The 26,536-nt window shown below is 38.1% G+C and overlaps 2 protein-coding genes across 3 annotated transcripts in view; one reads left to right on the top strand and one right to left on the bottom strand.

Moving 5' to 3' along the window:
- Positions 1-2,922, bottom strand: part of LOC113232254 — a 9,153-nt gene extending 6,231 nt beyond the window's left edge. The window contains exons 1-3 of the mRNA XM_026466919.1: positions 2,742-2,922; positions 1,542-1,711; positions 206-372 (exon numbers count right to left, since the gene is read on the bottom strand). Of these exons, the coding sequence (XP_026322704.1) occupies positions 206-372; positions 1,542-1,711; positions 2,742-2,922 (518 nt within the window). The remainder of the gene's footprint in view (positions 1-205; positions 373-1,541; positions 1,712-2,741) is intronic.
- Positions 2,923-13,787: 10,865 nt separating this feature from the next.
- LOC113232211 (ankyrin-3-like) overlaps positions 13,788-26,536 on the top strand; it is a 33,064-nt gene continuing 20,315 nt past the window's right edge. The window contains exon 1 of one of the 2 annotated variants that reach the window (XM_026466855.1): positions 13,788-13,930. The gene's annotated coding sequence lies outside the window, so the exon portion shown is untranslated. The remainder of the gene's footprint in view (positions 13,931-26,536) is intronic. The other variant, XM_026466856.1, reaches the window with a different exon arrangement.

Genomic DNA, 26,536 nt, shown 5'->3' with positions numbered 1-26,536 from the left:
CAGGTCCATGGGAATTGGCCACATCCATCTCAACCTCGAACATTGTTGACAGTGGAACGAATATATTCGTTCTTCATGTTTTAGGTACATTAATTATTGTCAAACGCTTTTGACCTTCAGTAGCCAGCAATAGAACTCCTTGTTGAGAGATGTCGCTCAGCGCACGACCCCTTCGTTCCGTTACTTGGTATATAAAAAAAAATACCTGGCTATAAGGATCTCCTTCCCAATATTCAATCCTCTCCACTCTGGGTCCACGACCAGTCCGTAAGCGGTGAGGTATTGGTCCACCCCAAAATGCTGGAAGATATCCACGCTGCGAGCCATTGTGTCTACTGCACCGAAGACTTGTGCCCAGACTTTGTCATCACTCTAGAAATACGAAATCTGATGTTAGTATATTTTTGGATTTAAATCGCGTATGCAGTCTACAACGGGTTTGTAGCATCTGAACCCGGGGGTCGGTTTAAAGTCGCAACATTTTTCAAATGACTGATCTGAAAAATAAAAATAATAAAACAAACTTGATTCGCATCCAGTCCCGGGCTCAGTTGCACCTCGTGAGATGACATTAAATATGTATCCTCTGAATCCGAATGCATTTTCGATAGATGTTGGTACATTTTGTTGCTTTGGTTGATTTCGCGTAACAGGGAGACTGTTGAATCAATCACTTTGTGAAAAATATACAGTAAAATTGAGCGTATACACCTAAAAATATTCTGCTCCGTGCCGAATGGTTACCATGCCGGACTGCCACGCAGAGGTCCCATGCTCGATTCTGGGGCCGGGAGAAATATTTGTATGGCCTACATTATTTCTCTCGTGAGTTTGGATGTGATTTGTGGTTGTCTATGTGTGTTATTCACGATAGAAAAAAAAACACAAACTTGCCTTGAAATTTTACAAGAAAACCGCTGTATTCCATAGGTACTTTACCAATGATGTTTTTTATGTCAACTAACTAAATAAAACACGTATAGTATACGATAATACATTTTTCAAATGAGTGATCTGAAAAGGGCTCGAAATATTTTGTTTGTTTGGAAAAATAAATAAACGCGAATTAAACGATTATCACTAATATCAGGTTTCTTACCACGGTATGACCACCCACTGACTGTATCCAAGGTTTGTGTGAAAAAAGTGAGTGACAATGGTAACGCCACAACAAATCGCGATGAAGGTAGTCGTCGACAGCGCAAGAGGGTAGATAGATATGTCTGCTCTTAAAGCTCTCTGCCGCCGTCCAGTCAACCCGTGACCATGGAGCGTGCAACCGTTCCGAAATATCGGGAAAATAAAAAGAAGTCACACCGTGGTAAGAAACCTGATATTAGTGATAATCATTTAGGGAATAACCACGAAAGTCTTAAAATCTATATAAACGCGAATTAGATCTGAAAAAATAGTTTTATTGATAATGTGTAATAATCGCGAAAACCTAAGAACTTGATGAACTGTGCGTCATCAATACGATACGAAGAAGGAGAATTTACCGATTGTGAGTCTGATCATTTATCATTCTGGATCAAAATTACCTGAAAGATCTCATCCTTGTCACTGCGGCTGGCTACAGTCAGGGCATTAACGCCGATGAGTTCCGCAGGGTTATCTTTATCTTCGACACAGACCAGGGATAACTTGTCTTGTATTGTCGTACGCCATAGTTTGCTCAGTTCCGACAGTGCTGTTGGGTGGTTTTGGATGCCTGTACCACAGATTACTAAATAATTACTCTCATACTAAATTGAAAATACTATAATAGCCTATTAGATCTGATTAATGACACCAGGCGGTCAATACGAGGAAAAAGGTGAAAATAATGTTGCCCGCTTTGTGCAGTCGTGCGGAACCAAATGCTGCGGTTGTACAACGATTGTAATGTAAATGAAAGACTTGTCTGAACGATTGTACCCCCGGCGATACACTCAGTGGTAGGCACTTATCGCGTAACCTCGAGTGTGTGACGAGCGCTGCCGTACAGGGAAATGTAAAAAAATTCTACTTCAGTGGACATAGACAAGAGAATGATTTTCATTTTGTCAACTAGTCGAAAAACTTCCATGACAGCCACAGACAGTAGAAACTAGAAACAGAGAAAAATTCTAAATTCAGAATAGACTAATCTGTAATTTTATAATTTTAATGTTTTTTTTAATAAAAGCCGACATCAAATGTTTAATTACCCGCTTTCTCTGTGTTCGATACGTCTATTCGCCATGTTTTATTGAAATCGGTTAACAGAAAGTGGGTGAAATTTAATAAACCGGTTCATCCCCTAATTTGCATCCTTATAGGTGGATTTTTTTCTTACCACCAACCAATTTTTCCAATAAAAAAGAAACACCGAAATCGGTTCACAAACGTTGGAGTATTCACGTAATATTCGAATTGAGAATAAGTATCTTTTTTGAAGTCGGTTAAAAAATAAGTGCGCATTGACCTCCATTTCACCTGATGGAAAGTGACGATGAGATTGAAGATGGGACATGCACACTGCACACCTTAATAATGCCTATTCACTCTCGCCTTTAATTGTACATACAAATACTTTTTTTTTAAGGAAATATAGAGTTTTACGTTTTTAAAATAGGCCTAAAGTGCAGTTTAAGGTCAGTTAATTGGAGTAGAGCTACTTATGAAGGGTACTAACTTAGATATTTGTGCCGCCAAGCAGTAATCTGAGCTGTGCAAGCAGTAATGAGAGCAGGTGAAATTTGATAAAAAACTAAACTAACCGATACACTTGCAAGGCGGTTCGTCTCTAGTAAAATACTTTTCCAGCAACTGAAGAGCGCGATCTTCCAGGTCCACTGTTAGGTCCTGAACACGGAGGGGGATGAGAACACCCCCCTTGCGTACGGTGAATCGATGCCAGATTGTGGGGATAGGCATTGTTGATGGGCGCGTATATACCATACCCTGTGTAAGACGCAAATGTTAATTGCAGGTTTCGTTTTTTAAAAAAATGAATTATAGAGATGTGACGTGATTGTAATGCTGGACATGGGGTGTTTTTAAATAATTATGATAAGCATTTATTTTTAACATTATTTCTAGTTAGTAACAAACTTATAACCTATGTAGTGAGTACGTAACATTACCTATATTTATTTGGCAACTCTATAAGTTCACAAGTCCCGTGTGTGGTGTGTAGCCGGGGCGTCTGTCTAGTGCGTAGCTAACGCGTCTGAGTAGGAGTCTAGTTGAGGGCACTGGGAATGTGAGTTGCCCTTTAAATTTGAAACTATGTCCGGACATTCTCGCAGGGCACTGCGAGCGGTATCTCCTACACTAGCCCGGAGAGAGCTAGTAGAGGATAAGATCGATATATTATTGAAGAAGAAGAAGAGCTAGAAGATAGATATATTACTATCCTTCAGTTCCTCCAGCCGCTTATTGAGAACTGGTGAAATGTCGTTTTCGGCGTTGGGAAGTGAGCGTGCCTTACAGCTCCGCCACCGATGAGGAGATTTGGTAGTGGGCTTTATAGTCGACGGCTCAGCGGTGGCAACCGCTAGTAGTGCAATACGCAATGGGAAGTGAGCGTGTCTACAGCTCCGGTACCTATCTGGACAATAGGGAGGGTACTGTACCTGGGGCGGCTCCCCCGAGGCACTAGCCTCTTGAGAACCGTATGAAGTCAAGTGACAGCGGTCTGAGACAACCCTGTACACTGGCTTATCTGGGGTCAGAACCTGGACTTAAAAGGTTGTAGTACCTTTCCCGCATAACCCAGAGTTTGATAGGTAGGGACTATAATCATAATTTATGTAGAAAAGGTATGAGAGCCGATCCCTAAGTAAGTAAAGTACTTGTATTATGGTCATCGGAAACAACGACGGTACCACAAACACCCAGACCCGAGACAATATAGAAAAGTTAGCTTCTACATTCACCCGGCCGGGGATCGAACCAGGGACCTCAAAGATGGCGACACCATGAAAATTGGTGAGCAAGCCACTCTACCGCGGGAGTCGTCCAATTGTGTTGTTGGGCTTGTTGTAATATATCATATCGGACCAAGGGCCGGCAGCTACCATGCCGAACGCATTAGCATAGCCATACAAAGGGGGAACGCTGCCAGTATCTTGGGCGCCATGCCGCGGGGACCCAATTTTATTTATATAATTTAATCCTAGTTTTTTTTTCAACAATAATTAAATACGAAATAAGTATGTCATTTTTCAATTTTCGGAAATGGAAACAGCTTAAAGTTATTTACTTATCAATTACACATATCTATACTACTTATAACAGCTGGATACATAAAAAAAGTAAGAAAGCTTATAAATAGAAAATTTCGTGGAGGGCCCGTACCCTGGGCATCGAGCCCAGAAGACTAACAATATTTTCCTTAATCTTTGGCGTAAATAGCCTACGCTTACGCTAACGCTTGCAAGGACATGAAGGGGGCTGCAGTGTCCACACAGGTTGCGTTCCATACTAGCTGTCTCCCTAGTTTCCATGGACCGACAGTCACATCGTCAGGCCTCTTACCGTCACTGCGACGGATGCCAGTGGGCTCGAGAACTGCCGGTATCTCAGAGCTGGTGAAAGCCCGTAAGATAATGCTATTGAGCGCTGATGTCGGGATATGCGGCCAGCGCTTCGAGTACCTATCCTAGTTTTAGTATCTAGTATTCAAGCTTTACCTTACCTGCATATTTTATCTTATTATCTAATAAATAATTAATGTGGACCATTAAAAATCTCAATTAAAAACGTTTCGGTTTCATTTGTTTTAGTCGAATTGTGTTAAATAGAAAGTATGAAAGAGCTGATATTTTTTAAGAAAAAGAATCATTTATTCCCATAAAGGATAAAAAAAAATCCATGAGTGGATTAAATAACACTTGAAAACATCATTTTTTAAACTACTGCTCGTTCCCTGTGTTGACTTCCCTGAGAAGAACGAGCAAGAAACTCTAGGGATCGCTCTTTTCACACTTTATCTAACACGTAGTATTCAATTTTGTTATATGAATTTTGAATTAAAATACATATTAAGTTTTAAACGTAGGAAATTATAATCTTAATATATATTCCGGAATCTTATTGTAGAAACGTATACAGTTCCCCATAAAAGAATCGTTTACTTAGTCAAAAGAAATCGTGGTACCATGAGTTTGGACTTAGTTCTAAGGTTGACATTATTTTTATAATAAAATAATAATAACGCACACACTCAACATAGCCCCGCACTAGGGAAACCCTGTGTCGCGGTTGCCATGGACACACATATAGACAACCACAAATTACACCCAAACTCACGAGAGAAATAATTGTAGGCCATACAAATATTTCTCCCGGCCCGGGAATCGAACCTGGGACCTCTGCGTGGCAGTCCGGGATGGTAACCGTTCGGCCACGGAGGCAGTTAAATATGGATAATCAGTTAAATATGAATATTATGGATAATCTTCTTTCATAATGAAATTATGTATATTTTTACGGGCATACAAAATATTTGAGTAAATGTACTGCGATGCCACGGTCATGATACCACTCTCCTTAAACTTTTTTTTGAGACAAACCCGTGAATCTAAATGATTAAGAGATTAGTGGTAATTTTTATTATTTGAATATTGTGTAATGTTATCATGAAGTGAATTTTATTTAATATTCCAGGATAACATATTCGAATATTTAAATAATAAAAATTACCACCAAAATTTAGTTCAGAGAACTAACTTCAAAATTACTCTTACATCGCATTTCCACAGGGTTGCTGACAGGGTAAAAGTTGTTGAAATTAATTTGTTAAACCACCCTCTTCAGATATAACTGAATTAAGTATATACTCTTAATTTATTAATACAATAAAATAACTCACGGCAATTTTTTTATTTCCTGGAACAAACTTAATCCTCCTGGAGCTGTAGTCGACACAGCCCGCTGACTCAGTAGTGACTACGAGTTTTGCAAGGGGTGATTTAGGGTGGCGGTACAGTAAGGACAACGAGAGGGATGGTCCAGGGAGGATTTTTTTATAATTTCAATTGACGGTAAGTGATATGCCTGTCCATAACAGAGTTGCAGTGTCAGTAGAGTTAATAGGGTATAGGGCTAGCCTTTTCGGCAAGTATTGTGTACTTTTTTAAAAGTCAAAGTCAAAGTCAAAGATTATTTATTCCATAGGTAAAATAAATTTACACTTGAAATCGTCACATTTAAGCTACTGCTCGTTCACTACGCTGACCTCTCTGAGAAGAACGAGCAAGAAACTCTAGGGATTGCTCGTTTCAAATAAACTTAAATGCTATGGAATACACTTTCAATCAAATTTATGTGGATTCTGGAGCCATGTCGTCTTTCCATACATCTTTATCTAACACGTAGTCTTCAATTTTGTAATATGATTTTTCGATCAAAATATTTTTAATGTAGTTTTTAAACTTAGGAAATTATAAACTTAAATATGCTCCGGAATCTTATTGTAAAAACGTATACAGTTCCCCATAAAAGAGTTGTTTACCTTGGTTAAACGAAATCGTGGTACCATGTGTTTGGACTTAGCTCTAAGGTTAATATTATGGATATCTTCTTTCTTATTGAAATTATGTATATTTTTACGAGCATATAAAATATTTGAGTAAATGTACTGTGATGCCACACTCATGATACCAGTCTCCTTAAACTTTTCTCTGAGAGAAATCCGAGAGCCTAGACGGTACACAGAACGAATCGCTCGTTTTTGCAATACAAGTATGGAATATCTGCCGCTTTACCCCATATGAGATAAAATAGCTGTAGCTGATAAAATTAAAATAGCTGTAGCTGCTCGAGTTCGAGAACTCGAGTAGCAGCAATCGGCTAAGAGTAAAAGCAATCTCCATGCACCTGTCTCTGAAGTTGCAAAACCACAGAGGCAGATGGACCAACGCGACCAGGACGGCTTCACAAAGTTGGTAAAAAGGAAGATGAAGCCCATCAGTAGTAACCTGCGTGCTGATTTTGATTCAAAACGGAATCGATCCGGACTGGTAGTCTCGAAATCAGATGGATTTCTGAGCGAGAAGATGAACCTGATTCCTACTATATCTTTCTAATTTGTGAGTTAAATCAACTGTTCTTCCGATTAGAAATATCAAAAGATTCCGTTCGTCCAATTGTGAATCGCAATTATGCGCCTCGACTCGGAAGAGATGCAGTTTCCGATCGGGAGAGGCAATCAAAATCTGCTGTGTGGCACTTTGGCAACTTTCTGCTGCGTCCGGCCATTCCGATGACGTTGCTGTACCTGTCGCGACTATCTTATTCCGCGAAATCTGAGGAGTTTGGCCTGATGGACTCCAGTCCATCAGGCCAAATCCAAATACAACCTGAGGGTCGAGCGGTTAGAGTCGGTGGACATCGTGAATTTTAATTCGTTTGTAGTGAGAATACAGACCGACTCTGTCGATCTTCATAAAGAAGGAATTTTGGCCGAAGAGTGTAATATATCGGTAGTACGTGTGGCGCGCTATAAGTTTCCGGAATGAATAAGAAAAAAATACTATAAATGGTCAGAAATAAATTTATTGTTTCTCAAAATATTCTCCGTTAGCGTTAATGCACTTTTTCGTTCGAATGTACCAATATTGAAAACATTTATGCCAATCCTCCGTGACAATCTCTGAAACATACTTTTCATACTCTTCGACAGCTTCTTCAGGTGATGAAAATCGTTGACCGCGTAACTGGTTCTTAATTTTTGGAAACAAATAAAAGTCGCAAGGTGCCAGGTGGAGACATACACGGGATGGCTCATAACGTCAACGTAGTTCACCTTCAAAAATTCATTTGTGTCTGGTCGTGTGACAACTGGCATCATCGTGGTGCAAGATGATACGGCGTTTACGGTTATTTTTACGAAGTTTGTCAATAGCTTCCGGCAAACAAATGGTCGTGTACCAATCACTATTCACGGTACAACGATTCTCCAAAGTGAGAATATTTTGAGAAATAATAAATTCATTTCTGACCATTTATAGTATTTTTTTCTTATTCATTCGGGAAACTTATAGTGCGCACCACGTATTTACGTGTTTAGATACTTTAGGCATTTAAAAAATAAACATGAGCCAACCTATGTTTTGGAATGCTTAGGAAATAAACAGTAAAAAAAATACGCATTGAAATTGTAATACGAATAGGTACCGGGATTTTTTTGGTCATATCACGAAATGAGTATCTCCTTATTAAGAAAACGTTCATATTTTAGATAAGTTGACGTCCTCAATCCGATCACCAGTCACAATATCATTACATTTTCAATTTATGCTATCAATGTTTTCTCTCATTGTGCTACCTCACCATTCCCTGACGCCTTCATAAGCTAATCTGAAGCCGCTAAACGGTATTTAAGCCTTATTTACACTCAACGACTGTATAACGACACGACCATTCGTCATGATGTCGTATTGTCCTAACTATTGGGCACTGGTCCTCTATAACTAAAGACCGCAGACCACAGTACGATGGTACAATAGTACAATGGTACCATGGACCATAGTACGAAGGTTGCTTTACATTTTTACTTGATACATAATAGTTTTAGAGATAGATAGATAGATAGAGATACAGACATTAACTTAGACGTAACACAGTAATAATATTCTACTAATATCTCTCTCGGGAGCCATTGCAATGAAACATTGCAACTTAGCATAAATGACGCGGCTGCCCGCGACCCCACCCCGGACACTCCATACAACGGTCGAAAATTATTTACCTACTACTACTACATACAGCAAGGCGCTATCTTCACATGCGCAAATGTGTGCGTGAAGTGGCAGGGTTACCCATCACTGTCTTGCACTATTACGTCACGTGATCAGAGCGGCAACATAGCGAAAATGCTAACGCGATTATCCATGATTCTATTAATAGAATCCAGAATCCTAATAATTACACATGTCTATTATGTATTTATAACGATATAATATCATATTTTTCATTATCTCCCTGGCTAGAGTACTATTGAAGATTTATTTAAAAAATATATTAAAAGCACTTAAAATGTTATATTTTGGACATGTACTTTTAAATAAGGTAACCAAGGTATTTGAAATTGCGTGTCCAAGTTGATCATCATTACTTAGTTAATAATTAGATATATTCGCTACTTACGTAATATTTATAAGCAATATGAATTGAAAATTCGAGAAGCCTTGCCTACTAGCTCACGAAGTCATGGCGCCTCATTATATTGATATAATAAATCTGTATTTTTTATACACACATGTATTACTCTGCAGTAAATAAATGAAGAATACAATAACTGAATGAGTCTCAGACATAAGTTTTTTTACTTACTTCGTTTCATCTTTCGGAAAATAATGATTTAAACACAGCACAATTCACGACCATTATAAATAGTAACGTAAAATGTTACATATTAACGTACAAGTTTCGTAATGAATAAATGAAAACTATATTCAAATATCAAAGCCGTCTTCTCGTGAAAACGGCTCGCCGGCAGCCTTGTTGTCGTTCAGTCAATGTGATCGGCAATGTGCGGGGCGTGGTGCGCTATCTAAAGCTAGGGAGGGCCGGAGAGTGTCCGTTCTCGTTATTTATTTGTTCTGTGCGCGACACTGGTATTCTGCCAGGACCCAGCATATACAGCATATAGGACAAAGACGCCTCTCGTAAAACTCAAAACAAAACCAATTTCCTTCAATTCAAATTCTAATCATTCAATTCAATTTAATTTAATTCAGTCCAATTTTGTTGCATCGCTTAGCGCCTTTTACCGCATGTACCATGGTGAGTGCTCTGAAGAGCTGTTCAACCTCATCCCCCCTTCCCCGTTCTTGCTCAGAAGCACGCGTGCTGGCCTTCGTAGTCACCGTTTCACTACCTGCCGCATTCCATCGCGTACTAAAAGGTTCGGTGGCTCCTTTCTCTGCCGCACGGTTGACAAATGGAACTCCCTTCTGGCACATGTCTTTCCTCCCTCTTATGATATGGGGTCCTTCAAACGAGGCGTGAAGAGGCATAGTGTAGGTGGCTAGTGCAGTGAGGGTTTCATCGCTGCACTAGGTTCCTTCGCGTTTGGATACCGCTTTCCACTTAACATCAGGTGGAGTGGAGTCATTTGCCTGTCATGTATAAAAAAAAATTCATCCAATATTTTAAACGCTACTAGTGTTCTTAAAAAACCTGCTACTCATATTAACCAATTTCTGCATATTTAAAGTTAGATATATTATGTAATTGCGTGTGATGCACTTCGGTGGCATGGTTTACTGGGTTGCAATCGCTCTCACCATATGGTACTGGCAGAAAACCAGCACTGTTTGACTTCTCTCAGTCTACAGTATTTTTTTTTTTTTTTTTATTGTGACTCGGCAAAATGACTGCACCGCGCCTGATGGAAAGTGCGAATACAGTCCAGAGATGAGAGTAACGGATGGAAAACACAAATATCTTCACTCCGTCACTATCATTTTGCCGGTCTGGCCAAATGCTTCTTCACACTACGTTTGAAGGACCCGATGTTATAGAGGGGAGGGAATATATGCGCCGGGAGTTGGTTCCACAATTTGATGGTTCGGCATAAGAACGAATTGCCAAACTTTTTAGTGCGGGACGGTATTGAACTGACCGTCCAACTGTGGCAACGCAGTCCGGCACGGGTGGTCCGCTGATGGAAAGGAGAGGAAGGGATAAGGTTGAATAACTCTTCAGAGCACTCACCGTGGTACAGGCGATAGAATACGCTAAGAGACGCTATATCTCTGCGAAGCTGTAACGACTCCGCATGCTCAGTTATATGAGGATTGTTGACAACACGGAAGGCTATTTATGCTGAATCAGGGCCATTTCAGCACAAACTGTAGTCATACATACAATTTTATTAATCCTCACAGTATTTGTTTGTTTGTTTCTCTCACCGCATCGAGTATAAGTATAACCAGAAATAGAGACGAAATAAGGGCCATCCATCCCTGGCAACTCATCAGGCAAATGGGCCTTATATCACTTTTAAATATCAACTCTCGTTTGCGCTGAAATCATGAATTTGAAAGCTGAAATTGTACAGCGCCAACAACTGACCTGTGTGTACGTCTCTGTATAGTTGAATCTCCGTATTTATTGTAATAAAGATAATATCTCTAACTATGTGGGGCTGTTCCATTCGGTGGTGTGGGAAAAACAGCAAAACATCTAATTACAAAACAAACGGAATCATATTTCGTCGGTAATTAAATATGTCGTCCATTATAGCAAAGTTCAAGTTAAACTGGTCGAATTGAAGTGAAACACGACGCACACAAGTCTGCTGCTCCCTAGACGAAATCTTTCACAACGAGATCTACTGCTGCCAAAAACGAACGAACTGTTAGATCGCCTCGTAGAAGCCTCCGATGACCATAAGCCTGACAGCTATTTCCGCCAAAAAATAAGCTTAGCTGTTCAGAGTGGAAATGTTGCCAGCTTTCTGGGCACGAAGCTCCAAGGAGCAGCTCTCGGGGAAGGTTTATACTTATAAACTTTCCAGTATTAAAATTTTTATAAGAACTGTCTAAATCAGTGGTTCCGAAGCATTGTTCTACTATGGCCCGGTAATTTTCATATTGCTTCTTCGTGACCCACTCAATAGTTTTAAGCCCAAACTGCTTACATTAATTAAAATAATATACATTTATTGTTAGTAAAAATGCTTTACTAATATTTATTCGGTATCGCCTATTTAGGGCGAAGTATGGGGCTGCTGCTAATAAAGGTCTAGTTCCACTTCAACAAGGCGGAATGTCGCGACCCGGTTTTTTTTTTATGGCCCAGTACCGGGCGGCGACCCACCAAATGGGAAACGCTGGTCTAGTACTATATTTTTCTTTAAGTGAGTAAATATTTTATCTTTAAGTGTTTTGTAAATACCTACTATGATATAAAATTTCCTATGTGTAACAATCGCGAAAATCTAAGAACTCTATACTCTTATATTCTTTATTAAGTTGATTATTGTTTGTAGCAGTACCAACTAAATTATAAGGTAGTGTAAAAAACGTTAATCACTTTGGGCCTTATTAAGCAATATTGGGATATTAAGACCCGCAAGAAAATAAACATCATAAGATAAATAAAAGGTATTAAATGTTTTCAACTTTGCACATATACATAAAATGAGGTTTAGTATTTTCACATAAGAGGAATATACTTATTTTTTAGAAAAATACGCGTTGGGCTTTATTACACTAAAGGTGTGAAAAATAGTCTATTTTACTGGAAAATAGGAAGCTAAAATCAAAATAAAACATTCCTTGGTTACAGCTCTATCTATATAAGGTTATACCAAAAAATAAATCAAGTCGTTCATATCAAATTATCCTCTGACTAAATAAAGGTTCTGCTTTTTCTTTGCCAGTGAAGACGACAAAAAAAAAACTATAGATGGTACTATATGATGGTATGAATTTATAAACAACGTTAGAAGATATTGCTTTTTTCTAAACTAAACCACGTTAAATAAAGGCCTTGTTACCGACTACAGCAGTAGACCTTCCTTATAAAGATGTAGTACATACATACATAAGCTCATGCCCTAGTACCACAGGAGGGGTAGGCAGAGACCACGGAACGCCTCAGTACTCTATCCTGACACAACTGAAATTTTCAGAAATAACGAACATATTTAATGTAAAGTAATAGGTGCAAAGGTTAAAAGATATTTAGTGTTTTTTAAACATCTAGAAAATATATGCCGCGCCTATTTTACGCAGATCACGGCACTTTCTATACTTCACTCACGTGACTTTCGTCACATGTGTCTAGTCTAGACTCCAATGTAAGAGTAAAACGCAAGGAAGAAAATTATAAGAAAGCAACCTATGGAAAGACCTTCATTGAGCAATCCATAGAATTAAGAAATTTACTACACGTGGAAGAAAAGAAATTGTAAACAATATCAAATCCTGCGTGGACAACATGCTAACATTGTCACAAAAAAACAACATCTAAAGTTTGCCTACATTTTTACAGGTGGAATATTTTCTTCTAGTCGTTATTTTGGATGGAATTAGTACATAGACATCTTTGTGTCATTTTTAAACGACTTCATAAAAAGGAAAAGGTTGTCAATTCGATTGCATTTTTTTTGTTTTTTTGTGTATGTGTGTTATGGACGTTAAAGGGGGTTCTTTCCAAAAAATCTTCGCATCTTTGAAATCGGTTCACAAATATCTAAGTAATCACGTAACATGCGCATGAAACAAAAGTCGAATTGAAAACCTTTTCCTTTTTGAAGTCGGTTGAAAAGCAAAATATTAAAAACGAGCAACGTTTACTTTGAAAAACCCTTTCTAACTAAATGTAATAAGGGTATTTCCCTATATTCAAAAAAGTAGCCATGTTCATCTTTTATTTCATACCCAAGTAAGTTTAAGTTATTTCTTATTGCTTAACGATCTGTCAATTCTTCAAATATGCAGACTATATACTATATTCACGCTGACATCGAGTTGTTATTCTTATTTGCAATAAAAAAAACACTGAATCGTATTTTTGATTAAATTAATTCCATTGACAAAAAATACTGAATCTTCAGCAGTAAACAAAGCGTAGAAACAAAAACGTAATAAATTTACACCTTTGTTTAATACACGGTCAACAACACGGCGTTTCACCTTATTGCTTGAACGTACTTATTTCGTATTTGGCCGTCGGCCATTTTGGCAAGTGTCCAACGCCTCGCAAAACCACGCGACTGCGAACAAAAACAGTCTGAAGCTGACCAGAGAGTTGACCACACGTCTAATTTGTGTTGCAGAATAGATAAAACATAATTATTCCCTCAATATTTTGTTATATTTTTACATATTAATAATATTTTTGAGGTTATAAAGCGCGGGAAAAAGTCGCGAACTTTTTTCGAGACAAAGGAGTGTGTGTTGGAGCAAGCTCTGGTGGATTTTTTCGGTGCTGCAAATAAAGAAAGGTAAGTGTGTAGTATTTTACGTTCTTCTACTTAACATGTCGATAAAAAACAATTTCGTTATTAGTATAAAGCCTCTGGAAGGGGGTTGTTGGTCGTAAGACGGTTGAAGCATATTATGTCAAACAAAAAAACGGTTGGTCACATTTTGTTTTACTTACAGAATATAACAAAAACCGCCAGGTGATCATCATACAGTTACAGTCAAACTTCTTTGTTTCATCTTTGTCTTGACGCTGTCTACGCGTGTAGTTCAGACGTAATTACGTCTAAAGTGATCGCATAGTCAGTTTTAGAAACATCGTTTTAGTTTATGATTCAAATAAATCATAGCTACATTATTACCTACCGTCTTAAGAATCACAGGCTTTATGAAATTGTAAAGAAACTAAGAAATAATTTAAAATTTAAAGAGTAAAGCGTTTTTCACACAGTGACGCCTACGACAGTGGTGTTTGTATAATTGCCTCTACGACGCAACAGCTGTAGCTTTGTGATGCCGTAAACGTCTCTGTACAAACGTATACAAACCATGCTCAGGCTGTACAATCATGCTGCGTAATTTAAACTAACGAATCCATGTGCTGACTAGGTAAATAATATGTTTAAAGTACTACTATATAATATTTTATGTATTATATAATAAACAAGTATCATGATTTGTGGTCCCTAAAGTTAGCCAGTTTTTAACTGAACATCAAGTCTTTTATCTACGCAAGATTCTGGAGCACAACGGCCATCTTTAAAAATAAAGTTCGAAATAAAATTAATCACAAATTATAAACGTTATTCCAAATCACGTGCACGATGTCGGCATAGGTTCAAATACTTGGAAGGCCTGTGAAGTCATTAGCGCGCATTTCCTGACGAAGCAACTAAATTAGACGTCATTTAAAAAAAATCCCGTTTTAAAAGCCTTGCTCTTTGGTTCATCATCATAGGCCTCTCACAATGTACGCTATTTGGCCTGGTCTTCAGTCTGTCGCAACCATCTGCTGCCAGCAGCCTTTCGCAGGTCGTCACTCCATCTGGCATACACTACGTCTCCTGGTCTACGTACCTGGTCTCCACTTAAGAACTCACTTCCCTCATCGGTTATCGATTCTTCAACAGATATGTCTAGGTCACTGCCACTTCAGCTTGCTTATTTTACCAGCTATGTCGACGACGTTGGTTCTCTGTCGGATAACCTCGAGATCTACTACGAAATGCAATACTACGTGACATCCGATTTCATACGTACTACACGTGTCAGTTTTACTATGAAAGTAATGTCAAAATTCGATAACATAGCTGTCATATGAGCTTCATCATCGCTTTTTCGCATCGTGTTCTTGAAACTCCTAACATAGCTCTTTCACAGCTCGCTGAGCGACTTTTGCCTGATGAATTTTAAGTGTAATATACAGAAGCACAATGCTGCTGAATTGGTTTATTCTGGGGTATTCCTCAAGTCGATGAAGAGTGTAATATGTCAGATACATTTCACAGTGTGCACAGGATCATAGTATCACGTCACCTTCTTCTTTCGACCGACTACAATTTTTGGAAGTAGAAACTTCGCTTTGCTTCCTCTTTCCTAATAAGGCCGTTCCTCATCCGGTCCTGAACACACCATCCTTAAGTCGTTGATTTTCCATTCATTTGGACAAAGCGCTATGTTTCCTCTTTGTAGGAAATCCGCCGCAAAGGAATAAAATACACTACCGGCATTTGTGCTTCCTGAATAGTACAATTTAGAGTTATTCAAGATTAGAGTGAACAGGCATTTTTTGGCCACTTGTGTACCATCAACCGTGGCCGAACGTGTATCTATTATGTGGTGGTATAAGGTAGAAGTGGAGGTAGGGCTATTCGTATTGTCGATGATCCCATATTCACAGACGGTTTGGTCCCCCTTAGTCTACCAAAAGACCATGGCTCTCTGTGTATCTTCTACCGTCATTATAATGAGGAGTGCTCTGAGGACTCGTGCATCTGGTGACTGCTACAAGAGTGTACAAAAAGACATCGGAAAGATGAAGTTTCCTATAAAAATTAGACCGACGTCGTAGACCTAGATGTAGATGATTACTTCCCTCAAACTCGTCCTTAGCAATGTGACGTGAATGCACGAGTTGAAATAATTACAGTACAGAACACAGAATTTATTCCAAAATTAACGGGTTCAAGGGTATTTCTCGTTCTATTCTTGACGGATCTTTGTTTATTTTTGACGCCATGTTGCCGTCTGGTTTTAGAATAAAGCGCAGACGCTTGATCGGAATATATCCTTCGATATAGGTAATGACATCAAACTTGTCTCATATATAACCGACTGTTGGTAAACATTTTCGTCTATGACGCACTAAAGATTTTCCTCGCAAATTCTTATCAACTTGCAAATATGATATAATATGTGAAATTGCATCTATTTGCCGGAACGGAAAGAGGATGCAATCCAATAAATCGGATTCATTCCCTAATTTACCACCTTTAAAGGTGGAATATTTTCTTCAAATATGAACTTGACCTGCGGTGCCCCCTTTCCAGCAAAAAAGAAACATCAAAATCGGTTCACAGATGTCGGAGTCATCGCATAATATACACACAAAAAGCAAACCATAGTCGAATTGAGAACCTCTTTTTTTGTATTCGGTTAAAAGATGAAGAAAGGAACCACAGATAATCGTCGTATGAAAATGTTATTCCATGGAATAAATAACCTTGTGTTATTTTCACTTCTGTGCATATAATTTTATTCATATTTGTTTTATTTGTTCCCGTGTAATGAAGTGCCTCGTTACTTCAATTTCTTTGTTTGGGTTTCACCCTTTATTTTCAATAAATCTTAATTCGATTAAGAAACTTCCTATCGTTTACTTTTTATAATACTATGAGGTTGTGACCGTAAACAAGAACGAAATAAACTTTAGTTAACTACTATATCGACAAAATAACAAATATTTTAATAAAACAAGCAAATATTTCATGTTAAGACTACATCATTTGGAATAACGGTCACTACGAAACGGTTGCCATGGCTACGCAAGTCTGATTGACGGACGAGACAAAACGATGATGTTCGAAGTGACCTTGCACAGCGGTCTCTTCAATTTTATTGATGATGTATTTATTTATTGTAATGAAAATACAGGAAGACGTTTATTATGAGTTTAAGCAATTTAATTCACACGGAGAAATATTAAAACTAACAATAACATGTGGTTTTGTTTATGTAATTTTCTTTTTCAAAAGTGAAAAAGGAAAGCGCATTTCGTTCTAATATCACATTTAGTTCTATTTATTTATTACTTGCTTTAAGTGTGAAGGAAAAAATCGTGATATAACCTGCATGTTGAAATTTATTCACAAACTTTTCAGGTGTTCAGCAGTTGTGCTTACATGGATGAAAAAAGATAAGGACGGCGGTTTAACATTTTTTTTATTGTTTTTCGTCACAATCATCTTTGCTAAAATTTCAACCAATCTCTCGCTACTTCGACTCGTCTCAGTGATGTGCTTTAGTACCTATTTGAGTGGCAGATTTTACTGATCAACCAAGTAAATAGACCTAGAAAATAAAATTCTGATAAACGTTAAACTAGAAATAACCTAAAAGAGTTTTAATTTTAAATCATGCATTGATTTTCATAGAGCGTATGTATAAATGTTAATTTTTGGCTTCGTGTTATCGGTCACATACTCTGCTCATACCGGATATATCTGCTGTCAATATATTTGTCATTGTCTATCGCAATAACAAAGACAAAGACAAAACATTGGATTATTGACAAATATGAATTAGGTAATCAATATCGTTAAATTGAATTTTAAAAATGTTGGCTGTGTAAGCAAGTGTAGATGTTACGAGGCACATTATGTAACCGGAAATTATATGCGTAGTCGTAGGGTATCGGTATACATTCAAAAATGCAGTCTATTCCGCTAACGATAAGAACGGTTCAAACTGTTAGTTGCGGCTAAAGCTCTCTGAGTGGCGCATTGCCACTGCGCCCATCATCCTGAGATAGTTGATAATTGCCACGTTCCTATGTAATATCACCAGCACCCTTTGCTTTTCAAAACTCGCATTACTGCTTGGCGGTAGAAATAGGTAAGACTTATCGCCTGAACCTTTAGAATGTTTATTTTCCTTAAAGGAAACCATTGCCCAGCACGTACAGAGCGCTTCATATGCATACAATAGACAGATTATTTAGGATAACCCTTCATTTGTCCAGATTTACTTAGGCCATACCGAAAGTTTCTGGATTCTGATAAGTAAGACCAGATATTTTGTTTATAATAGATTTTTTGTTTTTCAAAGTATATGCCCTTACTATTAACACATTTTTGCATGCGTTGGAATCATTGTGAAAAGCAGTGGGACCAGTATTCCGTACGGACCTCTTCAATGGCCGCCGCCGCTTCCAATAAAAGTAGAAGTCGCATGGTGCAAGGCATTTGAGGCCTTCAAACATTAGCAGAATGTGAAGATTGTCGTGACGAAGGACGAAATTGAACTTTTTCTCCCACTGGGCAAGTAGGTATGTAAATACATACCAATCTGCAGTCACTGTCCTTTGGTCGTCAAGCGCTACAGTAGTGTAATGTACTGATTCGCCGAAGAAAGAAACAACCATTTTCACACCAATGCTTCGACTATTCGTAACTTTCGTCGCCAAATCTTCAAAAGGAAAGATCCATTCTGCGGACTGGCTTTTTCTTTCCGGTTCAAAGTGGTACACTCAGGTTTCATCAACTGTCACGATATTATGTATAAAGCCCATTATTATCCTCCATTAAACTTTTTTATCATTTTACGGCACCACATTAGACGCAGTCGTTTCTGGTATTCCGTTAAATTATGCGGTATCCATCGAGTGCAAAGTTTCCGAACCTCCAGATGCAATATCTTTTGCACCTGACTCATTCCAATGCCTAATGCAGAACGAATTTGTTGATTTGTGATTTGTTGTCGAATAGACAGCTAAGTCTCTAACAACTCTCTTGTTGATTTAAGCCACATAGAGAAACTCGTAGAAAATCATGGACCGAAAACTTTTATTACTGAAATTCATTGTAATAGCGACTTACAGTTTTCAACGACGCCAAAATGAAAAAAACAAATGACAGTCTCATAAAGTACTCACAGGTAGTAAGTACCTTTTTCAAATATCGTGTTTGTTTTTTTTAGTTTCTTTTAGAAATGGCCGGTTCCAAGAACTTTCAGTATGCCCCACGTATCTTCTAACTGTGTAACTTGGTGTATAATTGGACGTAGACCTCCTCTCCTTTCGTCGACTTCAAGCGGACTTGTGCCCCCTCGAACCAATCCGTCAACACATGTCATCGACCCGTTGTTTGGGTGATCGGCCTCGTGTCACTATGTTTTCTCGTGATGTCCAGGAATATTGTAATGATGCGTTTCACCCATATCCACTGCCTCTATTTTTGTTATTTGAGGTAATGTCACATTTTTTTCACATTTGAAGTGACGGATTATTCTTGGAGGTAGACCCGAGTCCAGAACAAAGACCCTTTAAGAAAATGCTAATGGTCTATTGGCGAAAATTTCTGGTTCGTTGCCATGTCTGACTTATTTTAACATAAAAACTCTATATGTATAACTTTTTCATGTGTTGATTGTGTAGTTGTGATAATGATTTCAGAGGACTTTGGACTGAAATCCTTAAACGGAAGTCAGCTAATAAATTAGGACCCTTAATATGTATTGGCGCCGTAGAACGACGACCTACAGTTGATGATCTCAGTGGTCCAACGGTTTCATCTGTGAGCGCTGGAGGTTTTGGGTTTTTATTCCCGATGCGACAAATTTGGGAAATGAACATTTGTAAATGGCATTGTCTGGGTGATCTGAGTAGTGGCTCTTAGTGAATTTGTTGCTCCAGTACTACAAGTAATTAGTACTATAGTACAAGGAATTTCGTCTAATATTATAGTACAAGGAATTTCTAAGATTGAAACCAGATGGTGTGGTTATTTAACACATTATTGTTAAAAAACATTAAAACAAGAAAGGGGAGAAATGAGAACGAAATCACAAGACTTCCGAAATTGTAGGGAGTTGAGAAATTGAGAGATCTGGTGCGGTATTTACGGTTCTATTTATTACGGTCAGCATTTATACGTTCTACTGATGCGGTCGGGTCTCCTCTCTCGGGTTTAGATCATAGTCCGCCACGCTTGCCCAATGCGGGTTGGAAACTTCACACGCTTTCTGATGGTTGTAAATCTTCTTCGAATGTACAGGTTTCATCACGATGTTTTCCTTTATCGAAAAGAACTTGGTGAATTTCAAATTCAATTTCGCACATAAATTCCTAAAACACAGCCGGATTCGAACCCCGGCCTTGCTGGAGAAACGGTAGGTCAAACCTTTAGGCCACTAAGTCACGATATTCATCGCCCCAAAATTTGACCCACATAACCAAAATGGTCGACAGGGCCAAGGGAAGTTTGAACTCATATATTGGCCTATATAGTTCTAAATTTAACCCATACACGGGCCAATTCACGCTTATTGAACCAAGGCTACTGACCATATAAGCCCAGGTTCATGTATTGTTTATTTATTGGCACCAGAGAGCCACTTGTGATCCAAATAAACAGCCTCGGTAGTGCATTGACCAAAAATGGGAGTTAGGTACGAAAACAGGTTTAAAGAGGACGCTTTCAAAAGTTCGACACAATCACACGGATATTAAGAATTATCCCAACATAGAAAATGTGGATGGGGCATTATGGGGCAGCTCTCTTTACTCACGACCTGAAACATTTTGTTTGTATCATCCATATATTTTCCATTTTTGAAGGAATGGGAACGGTTATTAACAAAATGAGCGCTAATTCGACTCTTGACGTCAAAAGTTTACGTCGTAACTACAAGAATATAGTTCTAGAATATTTCAAAACTAAAGGCAAACGTTTCAAATAGAGCGCAAACGAAGGAATAATTAAGCATTATAAAAAGATATTAGTAAACAATAGCACGTGGCGCCATTGGAACTGTAAAAAAAAACAAAGAAGACAAAGGCCACTGACCGACTTCATAAACCAAAACAAATTGACCTTTCAAAGAAATACCGGTCTTTGTATATCGCAGATGTAGTGGAAATTTTCCAAAGACGAAATAGTTCCTTTTAGACTGGTAGCCGTTTGGAATAATGCCAATGAGGACTTGCGAATGTAACGTTCGATACAAAATGTTAAAGATCTTTAATGATGTAGTGTTTATTTCTGACATGGTGTGTATTGTACCAACCCAGATACCGTTATTTATTCCACTCTTCATTAACTGCTGTATTTGACTTCTATAACTATTCAAAGGTTATGAATACAATGATCAAACACACAGAAAAATTTTCGTTCTCCCTGTGGGACTTGAACCCACGTCCACGGTGCACCGTAACATTGTTCTAACCATCTGAGCCACGGGTTTAGTTACCGAGTCGTCGAAATTCTGTCATAGATCTTTGTACTGACTTTCGGCATTCGTCGCTACTAGTGACATCTAGTGAGGGATTTTTGAATAACCTCACCGCAGCCGCATCTCTTTGTATTCGCAGTTATTTCACAAAATATATCTATAAATACATCTTAATCAATTATCAAAAGTGAACATTCTCGACTAGGGGATTATAAGTTATAAGCCACGCGCATCTTTTTCGCTTTTGGTTGGTCATGCTTTTTCTGATCTGCTTTATGCAATTCTGTGTCGATAAGTGTGGTCACTTCCTTTCTCGGTTTATCTAAGAATGACTGCCTGCTTCCTCCAAAAAAGTTTCCCGATGTATTTTTAATATCACAAATACGTTGCCACAGAAAAAATTTCAAAGTATTTTGTGTCGGTGATTGCAACTTCTTTCTGACCGGAATATTGCACTGAGTATATGTAGGCTGCAGAAGTCGTGGCCATTATTTAGTATCTTATTTGACAATAAATACGCTTTCCTCACTTTTCGAGAACATCGTTAAATACTTACATAGAAACTCCTATTTATTACGTAAATCATGTCTTGAGCAAGATTTAAAGAAATTACTGCGTATTGGAAGGCCGCCATCTTGCTATGTCATTTGTTATTATAACACATATTATGATCAGATGATTACAAGAATGACCTCGGTGGGAGCGCTCTGGACACTGCATGACGTGGTACGATTCATAGTTGAACATAATGCTAAGTTAAATAAAATGAATGTTGTAGAGATTTCAAGATGTTAAATTCGCTAATGTGTAGCAGCTGACCACCACTGAGCATCATACTGAGTTCATTAAATAATCAGTAGCTTTAAAGTTTACACACAGTAATGAAAATCTTGATGAAGATCTTGAATCTTGAAGTGGGGACTTTTCCGAAGGCACATTGACGAGTATGGTAGACACACTCTCTCTAAAGGAGGTCTAGCAATTTTCGCAGATGAACGAAATTAATTCCAGGAGCTATGTGGAAGACGAAGTTCGTTTATTAAATTGGTTATAGAGAGTATTGAACTGGTTATATATCGATTCGACGTCTTGTCCAAATCACTGAGCCACAAGATCGGAGGAAACAGCACACATAAATAGTTTCAGGAAAGTTTCGCGATCTTGATTTATTTACCAGAAGTCTGAGATGAAAATACTGCGCAGATATGCAATGGCGTTTTTAATTTTTTGCGCGTTACTTTTTTAATAACACGGTTTTCCAATTTCAGACGATGTATTTTAGGCAATGATTAGTATTTACGAGCAGAGCAGTGTTAACCTAGTTGGCAGAACCCTTCACGTAGAAAACCAGAGTTCGATTTCCAGCGGATGAATGTACCACTGAGTCTTTTCGACTCATGCGCAGGATGTACCAGCTTAAGCTGAAAGGGCATCCTGATGTAATCGCATGTCGGAGAAAGTTCATTGAACCTGGACAGAGTCCTGGACCACTTTTATTGCCTTACTTAAGCAGACAGACGATGCACTTGATGGAACATTTCTTATTTTTGGGGAAAATTCGAGAGTATCCAATTTAATGGAAAGGGGCAATGCTAAGGGCTAAGGGTGTTGCCAGTCATGGGTCAAGAAATTTTCGAATGTGCATTTCCCCTTATAAATTATAAAAAATGTTTGTCGATTAAAGAGAGTCATCATGCACAGCCCTTTTACCCAGTTCTGGGTATATGCTACCCGCGAATGACAACGAAACGTGGACTTAGAAAATAGTACGTATTTTCAATGCCAATGTAAAGCGAATGACACTGAATTTATTTTTAACTATTAGTTCACTGATTTCTGAGTAAAATAACAAAAAAGCAGCCATTTAAAAAATATTTTCTTTTGCCAAATTGCCTACACCTTTTGACGACGATTTGGACGTATAAAGATCATTTTGTTATTGTAAAACAAAGATACGTTTAGTAAAAAGGTAATATAGACCATGATGATGAAACTTCTTTATGCTTGCAAAAAGTGACAGGACGATCACGCCTGGTGATAAGCGACACGCCTGAGCTTAACAATTACAATGCAACTCGGAGCTTTAATTCGCTAAGATTTCAGGGGCATTGCTACTCCGCCCGTCACCCTGGGGCCTAAGTTGACAAGTCCCGTTTGCCACTGAAATTTCACCAGCACCAATTATCTTGCTTGACAGCAGAAATATGCTAGGTGGCAGTACTTCCTTTAACGAACCTTTCATAAGCAGCTTTACTGCTACTGTTGTACAACAGCATATCAGCTTTACACTGGTTTTTCGATTCTTCTTATAGGAAGCAGTCTATCTACATGTAGTTGAATTTAAATCAATAAATCTTGAATGACAAGTAATAGATATGTATTGTACCTACTAGAGTAGAATATAGGCTATTGCAAAAGAGATGACCTCAAGGTTAGCCCGATTTGCTAGCATTAGCAGAGTCTAGCGTCACAACTATCGTGAATCTTTTGTATGCTTTTTTTTACTATTGAGAATTTTTGTGAAAAAACTCCACTAGTTTTGTTATCATACAAAGATCGAACACATAGAAAAATTTCTTCGACCCGGTGGGGACTTGAACCCATGACCATGCTGCACCGTGGCATTGCTCTTACCAATTGAGCTACAGATCAAGTTGCCGAGCTGTATTAATAAATTCCCCTATATGTTTTGGTTATAGATCTTTGTAATGGCTTTCGACATTCGTCGCCGCAACTGACATCTAGTGAGAGATTTGAAATTTTTTCAATTTTTTTAAATTTTAATTTACGTTTTATTATAGTTACTTTAGTATTGGTATTGTGTTATTTATTATTATAGTGTTTGTGTTGCTCATTATTATAGGTTCAGAGTTGCCTTTTACCTATTCTTTCCACTATCTGGCTTTAAACATTCTTGATCTCCGTTCAAAATGACCTTTTTGAATACACTTTTGAAAAAACAGGTGCATTTCCCTCGTAATATATGTTTGTTTCGTAACAATATGCTAAGAACATTAACTAAGAAGACGTCATACAAATCCAAATTTTACGCCACGCCCATTTTACGCCTGCTAATTTCATTGGCGACGCAGAAAAATCGTCAGGTCAAGAAAGTTACCTTTATATATATCTAGAGATTACTATCTAAATGTTGGCGAAACATACTATTAAATAAAATGACGCCAGCAGCCTTTTATGCGTCTGCCAAAGTGCCAACATGTGATTTTCCCACATGGACAGCGTTTGCCAATTCTGTGATGACCCGTAACGCTCGGACGTTGACAGTAAGTGCGGTAAATTGAATTCTTTGTCTGTGTACTACCTACTAAGACATCATTTTTCTTTTTTTATTATCAAGTGACGGGACGAACAAGTCGTGGGCCTGGTAATATGCGACGCGCCTTGATTTTTAAAACAGACGGACATGACGTTAACTATGACAACATTAACTACTGTAAGGGTTGTAACCCTAACAAGCTGAAACCAGATTCACGGCAGTAAAACAGGAAACTTTCGGTCCACAAATTTATTAACGTTAAGGTGCAAGAAGTAAAGGGTAAGTAAAAACCCTAAACAGGCTAAATTATGCTGAATTACAGATACTAATTATTCATTTATTACGATTGACACATGATTTTACATTATAATATTATCATTAAAACTTGGAAAAGGATAAAAAATTTGACGATTTGAATTAAGTAGCTCTGTCCGCTGTCGCGATCGAGCAGGGAGTGACGATGGAACGAAACAAACTCAGAATGCGAGGTAAAATGGAACAATTCATAATTTTGAATTTAAATACGAGTAGAAGAAAAAAACGTTACAATACGAATGAAGAGAAGCGATACAAAAAGGTGGGATGACGATGTAGGGAGGTTACACCGTCACATTACTTTCTCTCAAAGGTAATTTATTTGTGTAATGTTAGCTGTTAATTTATTGCTCAGTGCCAAGAAGACAAAGTGTATTAAATTTGAATTACCTAATGTAAAATCGACTAGTATTGGACTAGAGATAAATCGACTCATCCGTAGAACAAAGATCTATGTGCAAGACTACTAGTTCTCAGGACATAGTACATTTCGTTCGTTCTTCTTCGCTGTGGATGTCAGATCGACTTCGATTGCAATCTTGGCTGCCCTAGGCCCCAGGCCATGTCGCCAGTACCAACCGCCCCTTTCTCACAATTCATATACCTACTGGTAGACATATCTATATTTTATAAATAAAATGTACGAAAATGATATAGGAAGATTATTGTTATACAATGCGGTGCAGTGCGGCCCGTCATAATGTGCGTGAGCATTTAAAATATTTGGGTACTTTGAGTTATTTCTTGTTAAAAATCAGTGAATTTTTTGTCACGATTGACCGCCTCTAAAATCTGGCCGCCACAGGCCCGGGCCTAGGGTGGCCTTAGGGAAAATCCGTCACTATGCCTACGCAGTCCGTAGAATACATGAGTTTACCGATGTTGCTACTACTAGATAATTTACTTTCACTATCACATTTGTGTTGCAAAAACGAGCGATTCGTTCTGTGTACCGTTTAGGTTCTCGGGTTTCTCTCAGGGAAAAGTTTAAGGAGACTGGTATCATGACTGTGGCATCACACTACATTTACTTAAATATTTTTTATTCGCGTAAAAATATACATAAATTCATTAAGAAAGAAGATGTCCATAATATTAACCTTAGATATAAGCCCAAACTCATGGTACCACGATTTCGTTTAACTAAGGTAAACGATTATTTTATGGGGTACTGTATACGTTTTTACAATAAGATTCCGGAGAATATATTAAGATTATCATTTCCTAAGTTTAAAACTTACATAAAAAGTATTTTAATTGAAAAGTCATATTACAAAATTGAAGACTACGTGTTAGATAAAGATGTATGGAAAGATAACGAGTCTAGATTCCGCACAATTATGATTCAAAGTGTATTCCACAGCATTTAAGTTTATTTGAAAAGAGCTGGAGTCTCTTGCTCGTTCGTTTCAGGGAGGTCAGCGTTGTGAACGAGCAGTAGCTTAAAAAAATGACGTTTTCTAGTGTAAAAATATTACCTATGGGATAAATGATGTTTGACTTTGACCGTGGCTGACCATAACAGTTGCAGTGTCTCTCGGAGCTTTAAATCGCAAAGAAACGTAAGTTGACAAGTCTCATGTGT

This window comes from Hyposmocoma kahamanoa, unplaced genomic scaffold (assembly GCF_003589595.1).
Source record: "Hyposmocoma kahamanoa isolate Upper Pololo Valley unplaced genomic scaffold, ASM358959v1 67, whole genome shotgun sequence".
Lineage (NCBI taxonomy): Eukaryota > Metazoa > Arthropoda > Insecta > Lepidoptera > Cosmopterigidae > Hyposmocoma > Hyposmocoma kahamanoa.
The sequence above is the reverse complement of the archived record's forward strand: the minus strand, read 5'-3'. Positions and strand labels throughout refer to the sequence as shown.